This window comes from Oryctolagus cuniculus, chromosome 1, assembly GCF_051225735.1.
Source record: "Oryctolagus cuniculus isolate XC-2025 breed Fujian yellow rabbit chromosome 1, ASM5122573v1, whole genome shotgun sequence".
Lineage (NCBI taxonomy): Eukaryota > Metazoa > Chordata > Mammalia > Lagomorpha > Leporidae > Oryctolagus > Oryctolagus cuniculus.
The window spans coordinates 39,745,182-39,763,113 of record NC_142867.1 but is presented as its reverse complement, the minus strand read 5'-3'; the positions used below and the strand labels follow the sequence as shown (position 1 = coordinate 39,763,113).

The 17,932-nt window shown below is 36.2% G+C and overlaps 2 protein-coding genes across 5 annotated transcripts in view; one reads left to right on the top strand and one right to left on the bottom strand.

Annotated features, from left to right (window-relative positions):
- ANO3 (anoctamin 3) overlaps positions 1-4,738 on the top strand; it is a 419,821-nt gene extending 415,083 nt beyond the window's left edge. For all 4 annotated transcript variants that reach the window (XM_051825159.3, XM_070072327.2, XM_089310426.1 and 1 more), the window contains one exon: positions 1,931-4,738. In XM_051825159.3, the coding sequence (XP_051681119.3) occupies positions 1,931-2,113 (183 nt within the window). In that variant the 3' untranslated portion in view covers positions 2,114-4,738. The remainder of the gene's footprint in view (positions 1-1,930) is intronic.
- A 9,086-nt stretch (positions 4,739-13,824) lies between these two features.
- The window catches only part of SLC5A12 (solute carrier family 5 member 12), a 63,471-nt gene continuing 59,363 nt past the window's right edge, over positions 13,825-17,932 (bottom strand). The window contains exons 14-15 of the mRNA XM_002709020.6: positions 16,737-16,864; positions 13,825-14,512 (exon numbers count right to left, since the gene is read on the bottom strand). Coding sequence (XP_002709066.1) covers positions 14,360-14,512; positions 16,737-16,864 — 281 coding nt within the window. The 3' untranslated portion in view covers positions 13,825-14,359. The remainder of the gene's footprint in view (positions 14,513-16,736; positions 16,865-17,932) is intronic.

The window sequence follows — 17,932 nt, the reverse complement described above, 5'->3', positions numbered from 1 at the left end:
GGAAGTGGAGCAGCTGAGTCTCAAACGGGCGCCAATATGGGATGCCGGTGCTTCAGGCCAGGGCATTAACCTGCTGTGCCACAGCGCCGGCCCTGCTAATATTTTTAATTAACATAGTTTCAGCATGATGGTGGGCAGCAGTGGTGTGAGCATACATTTTTTCACCAAGTTTAATGGGAATGTTCCTTTTTTTCCTCAAGTATATTTTCTTTAGTTTTAAAAAATGTTTATGATTTCTATAAGCTTAAGAAAAGTTTCCTATTACAGGTTATCTTCATTAATGGGAATTAAGTATTAGTAAATGATTTTTAAAAGTTATTTAATGTTCAACCATCTTTTAATATCAACTTTTAAAAAATCAGTTTATAGGTTTTTTTTTGTTATTATATAAGACATGGAACACATTCCTCATTACTATTTAAAACAAGTGCTTTAAATTTTTATTTCCATATTCCTCAGGCACATTGATAGATATTTCTGTGAATGTCAAATATTTAGTCAGAAAAGGAACTGCTAATTATGTTTTCTAAATGGGAAAATATTACCTACTCTTCTGTGATTTACTGTGATATGTAGCTTCTTGGAAAAAATATAGCAAATCCAGAAAAAGGGCCCTATATTCTTAACTCTCCCATAGAATATCATCTAAATGTCCTGGACATTAAATGTGTTCTTTTCCTCAAATCATTCTACCTGTATTAGTATCAGATTTTTTTTTCCTTTGTGATAAATTGAAAGAACTACTTAGGAAAAGAAAAGGATTCATTTATAAAAAGATAAAGTGATATTTAAGCAGTACTTACACTGTGCCACCACTCCTTCAAGCCCTTGGTATATATTTATACATGTGTTCCTCATACTAACCTTCAGGAAATACTGTTATTACCAGCATTTTAGGAATGAAACACAGAATGCAAGTGATTCACCTAAGATAACACAGTGAGTGGATGTCAGAATACCATTGGACTCAGAGGGTGTCAACCATCATCTCATCAATATTTTAATCTAATACTTTGGCAGCTTATTTTCTAAAATATAAGCAATATATTTTGTCATGGAAGAATTATGTGATAAACCATTTTAAATCACTTAAAATGATATAAGACCTTAATAAAGTAGAAATTCTGAAAACTGCATGTGTTACACATTGAGGCTAATCCAGAATCATAGGCAGGCTGTATATTGTGTGGTTTGTATAGTATGTATTATGATCTATTGGATATGAATTTTCCCTGGATGTGATCTTTCTCATCTGTGTATGAAAACACATGTCATAAAAATGTCGCATAATTTGTAAGAATTTTATATGTGTGCATTTATGATTTATTCATATGGCATTTATAAAGTATAACATTGTTCAGCAGAAAGAGGAAACAATTATTTTCTCCTAATATTTATGTGATATAAGGTGACAGTAGTATTTCCAATATAATTTTTTTAAAGATTTATTTATTTATTTGAAAGTCAGAGTTACATAGAGAGAGGAGAGGCAGAGAGAGAGAGAGGTCTTCCATCTGATGCTTCACTCCCCAACTCCCCAACTAGCTGCAAAGGCTGGAGCTGCACCGATCTGAAGTCAGGAGCTAGGAGCTTCTTCCTGGTCTCACATGCAGGTGCAGGTGCCCAAAGACTTGGGCCGTCTTCTACTGTTTTCCCAGGCCATAGCAGAGAGCCTGATCAGAAGTGGAGCAGCTGGGTCTTGAACAGTGTCCATATGGGATGCCAGTGCTTCAGGCCAGGACATTAACCCGCTGTGCCACAGCGTTGGCCCCTCCAATATAATTTTTTAGTGCTAGTATTCTATATGGCACATATTAAGTTCTGATGGTTGGTTTTTAAGGCACATGTAACATTGCCCATGATTGTTTTGTCTTAATTAATTAGCATTTTGGACACTTTGAAAATTGTACTTTCCACCTTAAATTTGCAGCACCTTGTTTTTGGAATTAAGTCATTCATCGCATACCTGATTCCAGATGTACCAAAGGGCCTCCGTGAACGAATACGACGAGAGAAGTACTTAGTCCAAGAGATGATGTATGAGGCTGAACTGGAGCATTTGCAACAAGAACGGAGAAAAAGTGGTCAGCCTGTTCACCATGAATGGCCTTAGTTGATACCTGTTACTGAGGGGAGGTGATACCATTAATGTGAAGGAATGTTTATGACTTCAAATTCTAGGTGGGATCTAGGAGGATGGCATACCTGGCAAACCATATTATAATGTGCTACTTGGAAATGTGTCACAGCCAGTTCTGGGGTTGGGAATATTCAAGCTTCTAGAAAAGAAAAAAGAGATGAACCCAGAAGAGGGTTAGATTTACATTTCATGAAGCTTGGATCTAACTCTCAGAACAAGAGTCATGTGTTTGTAGATCCCTGCTTTCCATTAGCGGCATTAGACTTGGAAGGGTGATGGTGAGGTTTCTAGAGACAGATTTCCATGTAAATGTCCACAAACCAAGCATGAAATAAAGTATCATGTGGTCTTCATTCACATGCTGATCTGACTGTAGAACCTCCTGTTGAGTTGAGATGCTTACAGGTAATGACCTAAATCAATTTTTGCCTTTGCTGCCAAAACTCCCTTTCCTTTCAGCTTACAGGTTGGTAAGAATTGCCCCTGTCTGTTGCTGAGATTTGTATCTGTGCCATAGCACAATTATGCTGCTCTATGTTCACTATGCAGTTGAAAATTTGCATATCACCTTTAGTAGTCAAACCAAAAACTAAGATTCCAAAAAGAATATCATTCACTGACATAATTTTAATTGCATTGGCTTCATTCAAGTCTGTTTAATCACTGGCAGAACCAGTTGCACTGCACAATTTTTTGTACTAAATGCCAATACAGTCACAGATTTTTACAACATGAATGGTTAGTCTTGTATTATTTAGAACACAACTATTTATACTCTACTAAAGAAGTCTATCTTGAATATCTTTAATTTTTCATGCTGTAATTTGTTACAGCTGTCACAGAATGTTACCTTGAAATGCTGTAAATATATTGGTTTTCCTTGACAGTATATAATGCAAGTTACAGTTCCTACAGCTCTGAGACCAATTAGTCTGTATACTACTGTTATATCTCTATTCAGGAAAGCTGAAGCAAAATGCTCAGCAGCACTTATGCTTTCACAATAATGTGCACTCTGATTCATGAGCTAATGAAAATAATGCACGAATGTGAATTTATATTGTTTGTAAGATAATACATTTTTGAATTTTACTTTTTCATCACTGAAGGAAGTTTTCTGTTGTGATTTCTTTGACAGATTGATTTGGTTTATTTAAGAATTCTATAAAAAGGAAGTCAAATTAATTGTGGAAGATATAATCGTGCTTTGCTATAGAATTCCCTTTTCCTTATCAACATCCTGATGAAGCAGGAACAATGTGGGTATTCAACTAAAGAAAGTTGAGAGGAGACATAAGCTGAGCTGAAGGGAGAGAAAATGTTGTAGAATTAAATACAAGTTTTCTTGTAAAACAAGGAAATCTAAGTTTTTCTGCCCTTAGAATTGAAGGAATCAGATACACTCACACATGTTTTATGTATGTATATATATGTATACATATGCATATGCATACATATGTATATGTGTACATATACATAATTATTGTTTTATGCCCAGTGAGGCAAAGTAGAGTTATTTACAAATTTTAAAATATCAGATTAAACATAGTAGAACTAACGTGACTTTGTATACATGTGAATATTTCCTAGTAAGAAAGCTATAGAATTTATTTTGCTAGGAAACTTTTATAATTCAAAAGCTGAATAGATTATAGTTGCTTCATTGTTTCTTTGGTCAAGAATACACACTTCTCTGTTTGCCCAGTGTTTCAGAGGAAAGGGAAGAGTCTGAGACCCTAAACAGGCCTCCCAAACCCCTGCTAAATGCAACTTCTCCCTCAGACTCTAGCAATTAATACCACTAGCCACACAAGAGAGATTTAATTGGGTACACAAAGCAGAGATATTTGTCTTATAGTAGAGCTAATAATAATAATAATGGTAACTGTGTCCTGAAAACTCCTCTCTTTCCAAGTTCTTACATTGTTCCATCATGGTTTAAAATAATTTTGATTCTTAGGAAAAAGAGAAAGATATTTTATGAAAGGTTATATATTGATTTAGAAAATGCTTTCTCTGCTATTCTTGAAACAGATGTGAAAAATAGAGAAATAAAACATTACCTGACATGTTTCTTTTGTAAAGAATTGCAGTAGAAGTTAGCTATGCCTTCATCATTGACAGTTAAATATTGATAGACCTTCATAATATCTTAGTTTCAGATCACTCTGCTTTAGGTTAGAGAAATATTTTATAACATGAATTTCATATGAATGCAAATTATTTCTCAAGGATTTATAGCACACACTATTTTCTCAGGAACTCTGGATTACATGAATGCTGCTTATATATTTTCTATTCTAGCTTGTCTTTTCAAGCAAATGACTAATATATATGTGCATGCAGACTGCCTTGACAAGTTATTCAAAGCTGAAGAGCTTGCACAGTACAGTGTGTGGGAAACTGCTCTAGAATGTAGCTGAAACAGTTTGAAATTGTTTTAGTCTTTGCACGCACTTTCAGAGAAAATGCTGCTGAATGACTGCATGATACCACTTCTAAATGCTGCACATTCTTCCAAAACTGCTCTTAGCACAATCTATTGTACAATGAAATAAATAGAAAACTTTTTAACTCAATAAATTATCCTTCAATATGGTATTTTTCCTATAATTTGCATGTTAACTTTAATTATTCTTCTTTTATAAATGTTAAATTGAGATTTCTGAAGTATGTATGGGGAGGGGCATTGCTCATTCTTTAGGTCTATGGGGAAATAATTTCTTATTCTTAAAAGCTTTTATCCCACTCTTGAAAAGTTTTGACTATTCTTCAGATAATAGCATTATTATCATCAAGCCATTTGCATGTTACCATGCAAATGGAATACCACACTCATCCTAATCGTGATTTCTGCTACAAGATATGAGAGGGTAATAATATTTCTATCAGACAGCTCTTTTTTGCATGTATACCGGTTCCATAATTACCATGAAAACCTGCTTGGAAAAGGAATTTTTCTGTACATTAAAGTATATGCCAAGGGGGAGGACATGCGGGGCACTGTAGCCAGCTGTCAATAATATGCTACCGATTTCTCCATTTTTTAATTTGATGGTCAAAATTGAAAATTCATGTTGTCTGCAGAGTTACTTAGTTGATATGACTATATTACTAGCCAGTCAGTCAACTGACTGGTAAACATAGGTCCAGGATATGTTTGTGTGTGTGTATATCTGTGTGTGTGCACTTGAACTCACATTATTGTCATACTCTTTGTGAAAGAGTCAGTGAGTACGAGGTCTGTTTAAGACATGTGTAATTCAGTCCTTTTGTGGTCATCAGATATTTCTTCTGCACACTCCCACCCCTATCATAGTATTGTAATGGGCTCCAGGGATAGTTTTAGTTTTATTCAGTGAATCAATTAGCATCTTGTCTCATTCCTGGTATCCTTAAGAGCTCAGAAGAGAGCCTTTTAGGAATAGCACGGAAAACTTAGTTTCTGATGGAAAAGTAAGCATTTTGCTGCAGGCATTTCTACCTGAAATGAAGTTTGCTTGAATCATTGATCAATCCAGATGCCTGCTAACTAGAACTTATGTCTTTGTAGTGGAGACAAGTTGTCTTCAAATGAACTTTCCATCTGGGTCCATATGAAAAACCATACTCAAGACCACATTTGATGGCTTGCTTTCTAGAAAAATGTAAGATACAGCCCCTGCCTCCTAGCAGCATTCTACATGGTGGAGTCTTTATCAGGAACGCAAAATGAAAGCCGACAGCTGACAGACAAGAGTCTCATAATTGGCATCAAATTCAATCTCTGGTACTGTCAATGGAAATTTATAGATACAGTCATACTGCTTTATGACTGTGCCAGTATAATACTCCCTAGGGAAGGCCTCCTGTTCCAGACTCAACTGGTCCCAAGTAGGATTCTACATTGCACCAGACAGTCAACTGTCTGGATGTTGTTTTACACATTTCCCTAAGAAGGAAGAAGTTGAGAGTTTTCAAGACTAAGCATGCACTGACTTCCTCAACACCTTTTTTTTTTTCTCATTTTAATTCCCTGTGGGGGAAAAAAAGACAATGTCTGCTCTCCTTGTTTTCCAGAAAGCAAAATATCCTAAATTATTTGTTGAAAACAGAAGTTAAGCAGACCTGTTTAAATCATACACACACACACACACACACACACATACACACAAATATTGTTATGTGGGCAGCTAGTCCCACATAATACTCAAGCTGCCTCAGTATCATTTTAATTATGTTGCCAGTGTCCACACAACTCAATGCCACCAGATGAATTCTTTCAGGGAAACATAATATCTTTTCTGACAAGCACTATGAATCAATTTTTCCCAATGATTGTTTTCCAGTATACTTTTCTTGATTCATTTGTTTAAGTGAAAAGAAAGTATTTTAATGGCTTGAAAATTCTGACAACAAAGTTAAATAAATATAGAAGCAATGTTTTGGAAATGGCACTCAACAGAAAGGAGGACTTTTTTCCCTCTTTTTCTTATTTTTATGTCTTCTTTTTTTTACCCTTATCTATATTAATTTTAGATTCTGATGGCATCTTATTTTCAGTGTTGTAGGTGAGAATGCCCTTAAAAATTTATGCAATTTTTCTTTCAAGGTTGTGTGTCCACTGGCCTGATTATTGTATTTTTAAAATAGCAAAGTGATATTAGGGTTCTGGAATTGTCAAGGGAATTTGCACATGGACAGGGGAGACAAAGCACAAGCATTTTGGCTTTCAGCAAACACATTAAGTTGCAAACATATATTTAGTCAGATAATTATAAACATTTTTTTTTACTCTCTATGATTTACATGAAAATATTTAAAATATACAGTATATATTGTTAATCATTAAGCAGTCCTTCCAAGTTGTCACCAAAAAGTAAAGCCAATTTAAGGAAGCTGTGCTCACTTGAGATAGTCTGATCAGTTTTTGAGATCATGCCTACAGGTTAACATTCTTGAAAGTAGTATCTAGAAAAGATACAGAAACATTTATAGTCCATCTTTCAAATCATTCAGTAACATTACCTAATTGCTTAATTGTCTGTAAGTTCAGTCTAACTATATTATAATCCTACAGTTAAGTCATTTGGGGATTGCTGACTTATTTTCTTACATGGCAGTCATATTAGGACATTACATAAATATACTACATGAAACTCTTTTTAGTTTTTTTATGTGTCTAATGGAGATTCTGTAATGAGGACTAGGTATTCTGAATGACTGTGTATATACTTACTTTAACATCTTAAAACACAAATGAATTGTGATTTCTGGAAACTCCTCGGAACAAAGGTCAAATTCCATAAAAGATAACAGCATTAGATACTTTTTTTCTTGATTAATAGTTCTTATTTTATTAATTTACAGATTTTTCTTGATGCTTCTTTCTGTGTGTGTTTATGTGTGTGTGTGTGTGTGAGAGAGAGAGAGAGAGAGAGAATTATGTGGTCTATGCACTGGGTATACAAAGTATAACAAACATTACTCAAAACACTGAAAAGGAAGTCATGATCTATAGTGTGGCAAACCTTATTTAAGCACATATTTCTGTGTTTAGCTGGTAGAACTGCCTTAACCTTTATGGTTTACAAAAATATTTTAGTGTAGGTGATTACAATGCATCTCACGGCTAATCCTGTGGAAACTATTCATATTGATCATTTCAGTGCACTTTAATCATAATTTAACTTTGAAACAACTGATTGAAATAATCATATATCTATTTTTATTCCACATTTTTTCTTAAAATTAACTAGTTGAATAAACAAAATTTTAAAATTAGAAATACAAAGGGACTTCAGAAATTTGTTGAAAACGGAATTAAAAGATAAGTTTATTTTGGTGCAAAAATGTTTGAAATCCATGCAAGGTTTTTTTCAAAACCATATTTTCATAAACTTTTTATAGGACCCTTAGAATCCACTATTCTAAAATTTAAAAATAAAATTTTGGAAAGAGACAAACATCTTACAAAATTTCCTACTGATATACAGAGATGTTGTAAATGAATATTTTCCTCCATATGGAAGATTGTTTTTCTAGTTTTTGATGACAGCCTGGAAGTCCAAGTAAAGGTCATGTTGTGAAATATTTATAAGATTAAGTCTTTGTCTTCTGAAGATGGTATTTCCTACACGAAAAGTACAGTATTTGAAAGTTGGCTTAGGAGTGTTTGTTATTCACAAAAGTGTTTAAAAATCAACACTGATTTCCTTGGGGGATTGAAATGGGAGAAGAAATAACAGTGGTGGCTCTTTCCAAGATTTACAAATAAAAAGAACCCATTATGTGATTTACTATTGCTTATCAGTTACAATTGATAAATTTGAATTTTTGTATCATGTTAATATGTACAATTGGCAATATCAGGTAAATTTTAGTTGCTTGAAAATGGGTTATGCTTCAAGGTTAACCTTGATAAAAGTGGGTACCTTTACAATAAAACTAGCTACTTTGCAATATTGAGATTAAGCACATGAGATTTCTGAATATATATACATATGTATTCATATCTACAGTGAAAGCTTCTGTCAAATGTTAAAATAATTTATTTCTAAGGGGATAATTAAAAGGAGATTCCTCTATTTTTTTCTATTTCTGATCTTTGTAATAACGTTTGATTAGCATTGTAATACCATAAAATATTTCAAAAATATACTTTGAAATGATGCTTGAAAATCTCCTGGCATGTGGCTTATGTTTTTTCTCTTTAGAATGAAATAGTGTAGTTATATAAAGTCAACAGATAATAAAACTCATACTGAGCAAGTATTATTTGAATTAAGCAAAGGGAAAGCCCCTCCACTTCTGTTGTTATTCAATCACAGTTGCTTTGAACTGTGCATTGAGTAATAAACTTGGGATGCTGTTTACTTATCAAGGTTTACATGTACAAATGTAATAATAAATCACAAATATGAATATTGCATTTTTCAGTAATAAACTTATTTATCTTTACAATGGTAGTTTTCTTTTTATTTCAACAAATGAGGATCATGAAAAAAAGTCATTCTCTGGAAAATAATGTTGAATTAACACAGGCATTAAACATACTACTGCTTGGAAATAGTATGACCTTTGACTCAGATATTATATTTATCTTATTTTTCTAATCCTCAACATACACCAATAATCCATGTTCTAAGCCAATGTGTTGAAAATCCTTTAGAGAAACAATAAAACAATTTCAAGTAAGATGAACATCATTTCCTTCCTATACTCCACATATTCATTCAGTATTGAGCTTGAAATAGTCTATGTGGGCTGGGCACTGCTCTGAGTACTTTATATGACTTCAGCTCCTCACAATAACCCTGTGACATAGGAGCATCTTTTGACTGGTGAATAAACTAACGCTTCAAAGTCTTGCCCCAAATTTCTGAGATAATTTCTGTCAGAACTTGTATTTGAAGCTAAGCCATTTGACCCCCATACCCACTGCAATCAATAAGCTGTACTTGTGCTCTAAATGGTTGATAAATATAAGACAATCATCAAAATAGTTTCATTCAAAATGAGTAAGTGAAGCATTGAGGTAACACTGTTCAATTCTTAGCAGTATCTGTGATTGAGTTTGAAGGGTATGGAGACTGGCCCTGAGTTTCACACACCTGGGACTATTCTAGGAGTTCATAGCACCATTTGTTGAGAAATTCCCTAGGCACTGTATGGCAAAACTATCCACACATTTAATCCATTACCATGGCATGAATTGATCTTGGCACTGGATGGGGCTTAACACTGATGGTCTTGATACAGCTCTGAGGTGAAATTCCTAGGGAAAAGCGAAGGTAGGTGAGGAATGCTGTTAATAAAATCTATTGACTGTGCACTTCTTAGTTTCCTTCTACATCACTACACAATAAATATTGCTGTGAAAGATGGCTTTCTGTGGATTTTTCTCTACCCATAGCCTTCATTGTTTGCATGTGTGTTCTATTGGGAAGACTGAGAAGGGAATCTTTCTAACAACCTCTAAAAACTCTTGAAATGTTCTCTTTTACTCTAATTGATTCCAATATGCAAGAGAAGGCTAAGCTTTTTTTGTGTTAAGAATATTATAATAGAAATAACAATATCTTCCATTTGTATGACATTTTATGCCTTTAGTAACACTCCTAGTAGAATTAAGATCCTAAATAATCCTTTTCAGAAAAAGTTATGATTCTATGAGATGTCCTCAGGACTATATGTGAGTAAAATGGGAAACCATATGGTATTTTGTTTTTGTGCAATTCCAACTGAAAGTTCACAATGTTGGAATGTATTTCAAATCATATATGTGTGTGACGTACACTACATTTACACATAAGCTTAAAGTGATTTCTTTTCATTCCAACTTCTTGTTTTATCTTATGTTTCACATTCAAACTGATAAGGTGGGCCGGCGCCGCGGCTCACTGGGCTAATCTTCTGCCTGTGGTGCCAGCACCCCGGATTCTGTCCCGGTTGCTCCTTTTCCAGTCCAGCTCTCTGCTGTGGCCTGGGAAGGCAGTGGAGGATGGCCCAAGTGCTTGGGCCCTGCACCTGCATGGGAGACCAGGAGGAAGCACCTAGCTCCTTGCTTCGGATCGGCATAGTTCTGGCCGTAGCAGACATTTGGGGAGTGAACCAATAGAAGGAAGACCTTTCTCTCTGTCTCTCTAACTCTGCCTGTCAAAAAAAAAAAAAATAAATGGATAAGGTGACACAGTTAGAGAAAGGCAAAAAGTCACATAATTATGATTGCTACTAATTTCCTATTTTAATCCCATGCACACACACACACACACATATAATGCTTTCTGCTAATTCTCATTGTGTTTTGTTTTTCATTCCCCATCATTAGTTACTAACTATGCCAGTTAGGTTTGTACCAGATATCAATATATTTTCTCATTAATTCTTCTATATATCTGTAAGTATAATACATACACATGTAAATATAGTGCCCTAACTACTAAATTACTGAGAAAACAATTTCACCTCCCAAATTGTGAATCCTTAGACCAACAGCTTTATTAACCTTGATGGATATCAGAAAATGTTTGCAGAAATTCTACTTCTCATTTTCAGCTATTTCCCTCAAAATATTATTTTTTAAAAAAAATTTTTTATTTATTTGAAAGTCAGAGAAAAAGTTACACAGAGAGAGGAGACGCGGGCGGTGGGGGGGTGGTCTTTCCATCCGCTGGTTCACTCCCCAATTGGCTGCAATGGCCGGAGCTGCGCCAATCCAAAAACAGGAGCCAGGAGCTTCTTCCAGGTATCCCATGTGGGTGCAGGGGCCCAAGTGCTTGGCCCATCTTCCACTGCTTTCCCAAACCATAGCAGAGAGCTGGATCAGAAGTGGAGCAGCAGGGACATGAACCAGCACCTGTACAGGAGGCCAGCACTGCAGGAGATGGCTTTACCCCCTACGCCACAGCACCTGCCCCTCAAAATATTCTTTTTATTTTATTCCAATTATCCAAATATTATTTTTTTCTCATCTATTCTATAAACAATAGCCCAATTCTTTCTTTATCTTCTCCATTTGAAAGGGGAGAAAGGGAAGGCAAGTCCCAGGCTTGGGTTTATAAACTCTAGCATGTTGTTTTAATCTGTACATTCCATTCCTTCTCTCTTCTATTTCTAATAATAAATATTAGTATCTCTATCCTGTGTTTCTTAAGACTCTTTACTCCTAGGTAACATTTAACATGATAGCCTTGGAGGTTGTTTATCTTTGCCCAATTGGACCATTTCTTCTTACTTGACATGCTGAAATCGGACAAGACCCCCTAAAATTCACACTGAAATGTGGTCCCTTAAACTTCCCTAGAAATGCTATCTGGGGTGCCACATGCGCTACCGGAACTTGGGGTGCCTTATGATTTCTCCACGTGCTTATTACTATATCCCCTATATTAATAAACCCAAGAGGGTTCTTGCCTAATATTTAGAGAAGAATTCTAAATACCGGCACAGATAAACGAGGCAGCATGGCACATTTTAAGCTTTTATTTAGTGAGAATGATGCATAGGAGAGTGAGAGCTTTATTTAGGGGATAGAGGTGAATAGGGGTTCATACCAAGCACCAGGAACCAGCCATGTGGATGAGCATCTAGGCCAGGAAGCATAGAGCACATGGCCGGAAGGCCATCCGCCCTGGAGGCGCAGGGCTACAGCAAGCCCCTTCCTAGCAAGAGGCCAGGGAAAAAGAGGAGACCCGGACACACTGTGCCCCAGCCTTTTAACCCATTTCCAAAGGGAAGTGGTCAATTAACCTGATTGGCTGGCCAGGTAGGGGGATGAGGACACACAGGTGTGTGGCGAAGGCGTGGTCGTCCAGCTCACAAACCTAATTGATTTTAACCTGTATGCCTGCCCACTTCATTGCCATTTTTAGGCCCTTGCAGTTACTGGGCCATCAAAATAAATATCTGACATCTGTGCTACTGACTGTAAGACATTGATTTGTATCCTATTATTTTTCTTCATTTGGTCATAGAGGCACTAATCTTTTTTTTTCTTTAAATAATATATTTGTATGCTTTTTGCAAAAATCTTCTCCTTCATTCATCAACCCACCTTTTGTTTGTAACACCCTGTTGCTCCAGAACTTTAAAATTTATCTTGAGTTCAGCTATTGAGATTTTTTGTATTTATTATCTTAGCTTAATTGTGTTGAGTTTACATGTGTGACCTGAATGAGTGGAGTATATAAGCCCCATGGACAACATGTTTTAAACCAAAGAAGACTATGGCTAATAAAATGTCTTTGGGTCTCATAAACCATTTGCAAGCTTTTTCACATAAGGCTATCCTAACATCTTTCGTTTTTAAAACAAAAAAAAATTATTTATTTGGAAGTCAGAGTTACAGAGAGAGAAAGATAGAGAGACAGCTAATTTACTCCCCACATGGCAGAAATGGCTAGTGTTAGGCCAGGCCAAAGTCAGGAGCCGGGGGCTTCTTTCAGGTCCCCCATGTGAGTTACAGGAGCCCAAGAATTTGGGTGGTCTTCTAATGCTTTTCCCAGGCCATTAGCAGGGTACTTGATCAAAAGTAGAGCAGCCAGGACACAAACAAGCAGCCACATGGGATAATGGGATTGCAGGTGGTGACTTTAGCTGCTATGCCCACAACACCAGCCCGTAGCCTAACATCTTTTTATAAGACATTGCTTTCCACTTTATCCAGCCCTGGAGAAAGACTCAAGCCTTCTTGTGGAGCATTTTAGGTGATAGAAAAGAAGAAGAAATACTAGATTGGGACCAGTGCTGTGGCATAGCAGGTTAAAGCCCTGGCCTGAAGTGCTGGCATCCCATATGGGTGCTGGTTCTAGTCCTGGCCGCTCCTCTTCTGAGCCAGCTCTCTGCTATGGCCTGGGATAGCAGTAGAAGATGGCCTAAGTCTTTGGGCCCCTGCACCCTCATGGGAGACCCAGAAGAAGTTACTGGCTTCTGTCTTCGAATTGGCGCAGCTCCGGCTGTTGCAGCCAACTGGGGAGTGAACCAACAGATGGAAGACCTTTCTCTCTGTATCCACATCTACCTGTAACTCTATCAAATAAATAAAATAATAAAAATACTACATTGACATGCAATGGGAGCAGAGCTTTTAGTTACAGCTGCTTCCGCTAACCAGCCCTACTCTTTCATCCTGTACTTAGCAGTATTATTTTTAAAGTTTGATCCAACGTTTCAAGAAGCAGAAATGACTGAAAGAGGACATAAGGTGGAAGTAGGAGAGTTTAATAACAATTAATTGTTCCAACTGCAGCTGTAGGTTGGGATAGGGGAGTGAAATATTCCCAAATACAAAGGAGGTATGAAGTTGAGAGTGGAGGCCATTCCCCGGTTTCATCAACAGTGACAGGGAAGCATTTAACACACAGATTTCCTTTCCCTATTCTACTTTTAAACTCTAAGATGTTTGGGTAGTTTAAATATTATCAAAAAAAAAAAACCATGAAGACATGAAATAAACAGACTCATTTCTTGCACTGTGATACTTGAGTCTGAATTTATTAAAGAAGGAAATTGCCAGCTTCCTTAGTACCTTGTTGTTTAATCTGGATGTTGGGGTCTTCCAAACAATATCCTAAAGAACAGTCATTTTACTTGCAGTTATAAATAAGTATAAATAAACATCAGACACCTCTTTCTTTTTATCAATGATTACTTCACAAGTTTACTAACAGGTAGGCAAGAAATAAGTAAAAATCGTTTGTGTGTGTGTGTGTGTGCATCTCTGTGCTCACATGCATTTCCCTAAAAATGGGTAACTTTCTCAAATGCCATATTGTTGTAGCTTTTGTTCTTCGGATCATAGCCTGGGACATGAGCCAAGCTTTCTCCACGAAGTCCATTCTGTAAAGCAGATTCAGTCCCTTGTTTCCAGTCACTGCCACTGTCAAGGTTTTCCTGAGGAAAATGGGAAGACACGTATTTATAATACAGTTTTGCTGGATTCCTCTGCATCCTGAAACTTCCTTAGGCTCCCCTTTCAAACAATGATATAAATAGACATTACAAACAACTCTGACCAAAGATGCTTCCTAATTGAAAACTTTGCTAATCCATGTACATCCTAAATCTAAATAAGACAACAATAAAAAATAATAACTTAATGAGCATTTGCAGTATTTCTTGTGTTGGATGAAGAGGTTTCTATGGTGATCCTTTGAGGTGGCATTATTATTGCATTGTGAGAGATAATCCTTCATCTCAGATGTGGTGGTCCCCTTCTTAACTCTGAACCACAACAGCTCTTGCTAATAGAAGAGCAAACTCCCCTAGAGGCTGCTCAACATTATTTTTTGTTAAATGTGTCCAATACTGACACACTGTTCACTCCTACTCTCATCTCAGCTTTGAGAACAGAATTTGCCTCCATCAACAGAGCCTATTATTTATTCCAGGAAATTCTGCCCAGGGAGATAAGTCTGTAAACCAGTAAATAACTTAATTTGTTGTGTCTAGAACTTCCTCAAAATGCATTTGTACAAACAATAGACTGCTCAGCCAGCTGTCTCCCCAGTAAAGCAAATCGCTCATCTGGGTAAACTTCTCCCTTCTCAGAATGGTAGGTTGCTCCATGAGGAAACTTCCTTCAATCATTGCTTCTAGCCAAGACTGACTTCAGGACCCTCACCCAGATGCTTTCTTCAATTTTATTTATTTATTTATGTATTTATTTATTTATTTTGCTTCACTAATTCTAAACTCATGTCATAATTCTCCTCAGTTTCTCCCTTGAATCACTTGAGTCCAGAACTGAATAAATATCTGTACCTAACCCCTGTATTCTGAACTCCTTCCAAAATGGCAATCTCCTGGAATGTGGTAGGTATTAAGGACAGCTGTACATCACATACAAGTTGACTTCAAAAAATTCATGGAAAATAGAAATAAGGATATGTCTCTTTAGGTACAGAAAGTTGAAGTTCTTGCATAGTTTTTCATCGTATCCATTTCCTGTGAGCTTTCAGAAGACCTCTTATGCATGTTATTGTGATGTTTTTCTGAGATGGAGAGCAACTGACAACTCAGAAATATCTAATGTGATAGGATAGGAGTACTTCTGTTAGAGCCCTAAAAAGGTAAGCTGTCTATGGTTGCAAAAGTCATATTAATCTTGAAATAAAAGTAAAAAAACAATCACCCTGCTGTTAATCAAGCTGGGAAATCAGACATTAGTAAGACCAGCTGCAGACTTAACAGGAAGACTTGCTTCTTCCAAGAGTCCTGCATTCACCAAATGCCATAATAATTCTTACAGTGCTTACTACACTCTTACCAATGTTGCACCATGTAGCTTAATTTTCATTTACAACTTTCCTTTGAGTCATTTCATGAGAACTCAACCCTTACCATAGGTATCCCATCCCCATCTACTCTCTCTGTGAGAGTGATATCCCTTAGTTCCTCTGGAGCATCTAGATTTTCTAAATTAAAACAGTAAGTTACATCATGTCTGACCAGAGGATGTCCTTGGTAGTCTTTTGCTGATGAGACTTTAATAGTATTTGGATAGTGTCCCTCACCCTACCTGATCTGAACACACTTTTTAATGGAATAAAGAGGCTAAGAAATTTATGTCCACCTTTCGCCTCTCCAACTATTACCCCTCTTCCCAATAAATCTTACTTTGTATTTAAACCCCAGGGAGCTAGAGATGTGCTTGCCTGTGTCTTTCTGCTTAATCTCCACCCCTTCCCCCAATCCAAGTTTAGTGCACAGACACTAAATAACTTTGTAAAACCTGGAACTGGGATTTAACAGAGGGCTGTGTCTAACGCCCATGCTTTTAACCATCGCATGATACTGTGCCTCTATTTGATTCCTTTTCTATTGTTTACTTTTTATAATTTTCCTAGAATTCACCCTCATGGGAGTTAAAAGGAATTTTGGAAATTGAACACTTGTAATGGCAACAATTCAGGTCAAAGACATACTTATAAATCAATGCATTTATGTGCTTCAGAGATAATCAGCTAAAGTAACTCTGAAGTTAAAATCCAGTTTTTTCAGGTTCTAACATTCATCACTTCCCCTCCCAAGATCCACCCTTACAACTGGATTAAATGGGCAAAACTGGAATCCCTTGAACCAATACATATTTTTAGAAACTCAAATATCAACTCACATGCTCTTTCTCACTGTCATGCTGAACTCCACACCAGCACAATCTTTTGTATTTCTTAGACCAGAAGCAAAATAAATTGCAAACTGGTCTAATTAACTGTGGTTGGACATCTTTGCCTTTTTGGGGACCTGTTAACAAAAGTAGATATGGATTAGTTGGTTGCATATTTCCTTTATGGATTTATGTATTGTCAACTGAAGGAGTAACTTTTTCTAAATAGTAGGTTAAAAGCAGTCTTTAATAAGCAGAAAATGGCTAACTCATGAAAGGGATGGGGATTAGTTTTTAAACATCCATTAATTTCCATCATAGGCATACTTACTGCTATAGAGTTAAACAAAGACAAGACAAGCAATTTAAAATGGTATGAACACCAAAACCCTTTTCAGACTAAAGAGAGGTTAGCAGGAATTCTGTATAACAACTTCATTTAAGAAAGCTCTCTTGTTTTAGCCAAGTCTAGAAATATGTTAGAAATCATCTAAGTTGATATTTGTAAAATTCAAAAAATTGTTTTCCCCATTTCTTCTCCCATCTCCCTTAAAATGCTGGATAGGCAACACTCTCACGTTCTCCCATTTGCTCTATGCTTTTCTCACACCTCCCTTTCCTATCCTTGTAGCATACTTGCTCATTGTCCCATTTCTACAAATCGTGCAATGGAGCAATAGTCACATTGATATCCAAACCACAATTTCAAAGCTGCTAGTCTTCTTCTTCCAAGAACCTTTGACGATGACAACTCTTCATTAATATCCAGTTTATCAAGTGATAGTCACTAGTATGATAGTCAGTTTAGTCTTAGTTTGAAGGTCCCTAAAGAGAGATGTAGATTAGTACTTAGATTCATGGATCCAGTTCCTTGTATGTGCCAGACACTCTGCTTGTACACTAGCTTTTACTCAACTCTCTTTCTAAAGTGCTCTCTCTCTCTCTCTCTCTCTCTGTGGGGGGGGTGGGGTGTATAGATTCCTAACATTTCAAATTGAAGTTTAAATATTTTACCCACCTTCATTTTGTCAGGCTGTCAAAAGGCATTCAACCAAATGTAATTCTACTACTATTAACCATAGTTTTTATCAATTACTACTTACTAGGTGTCTTTTACATAGATTATCTCTACACTGTATGATCATATAGTTATTTTTCAATCCATAGATGAAAGAAATCTTTGATATGATCTAGTACATGATAGA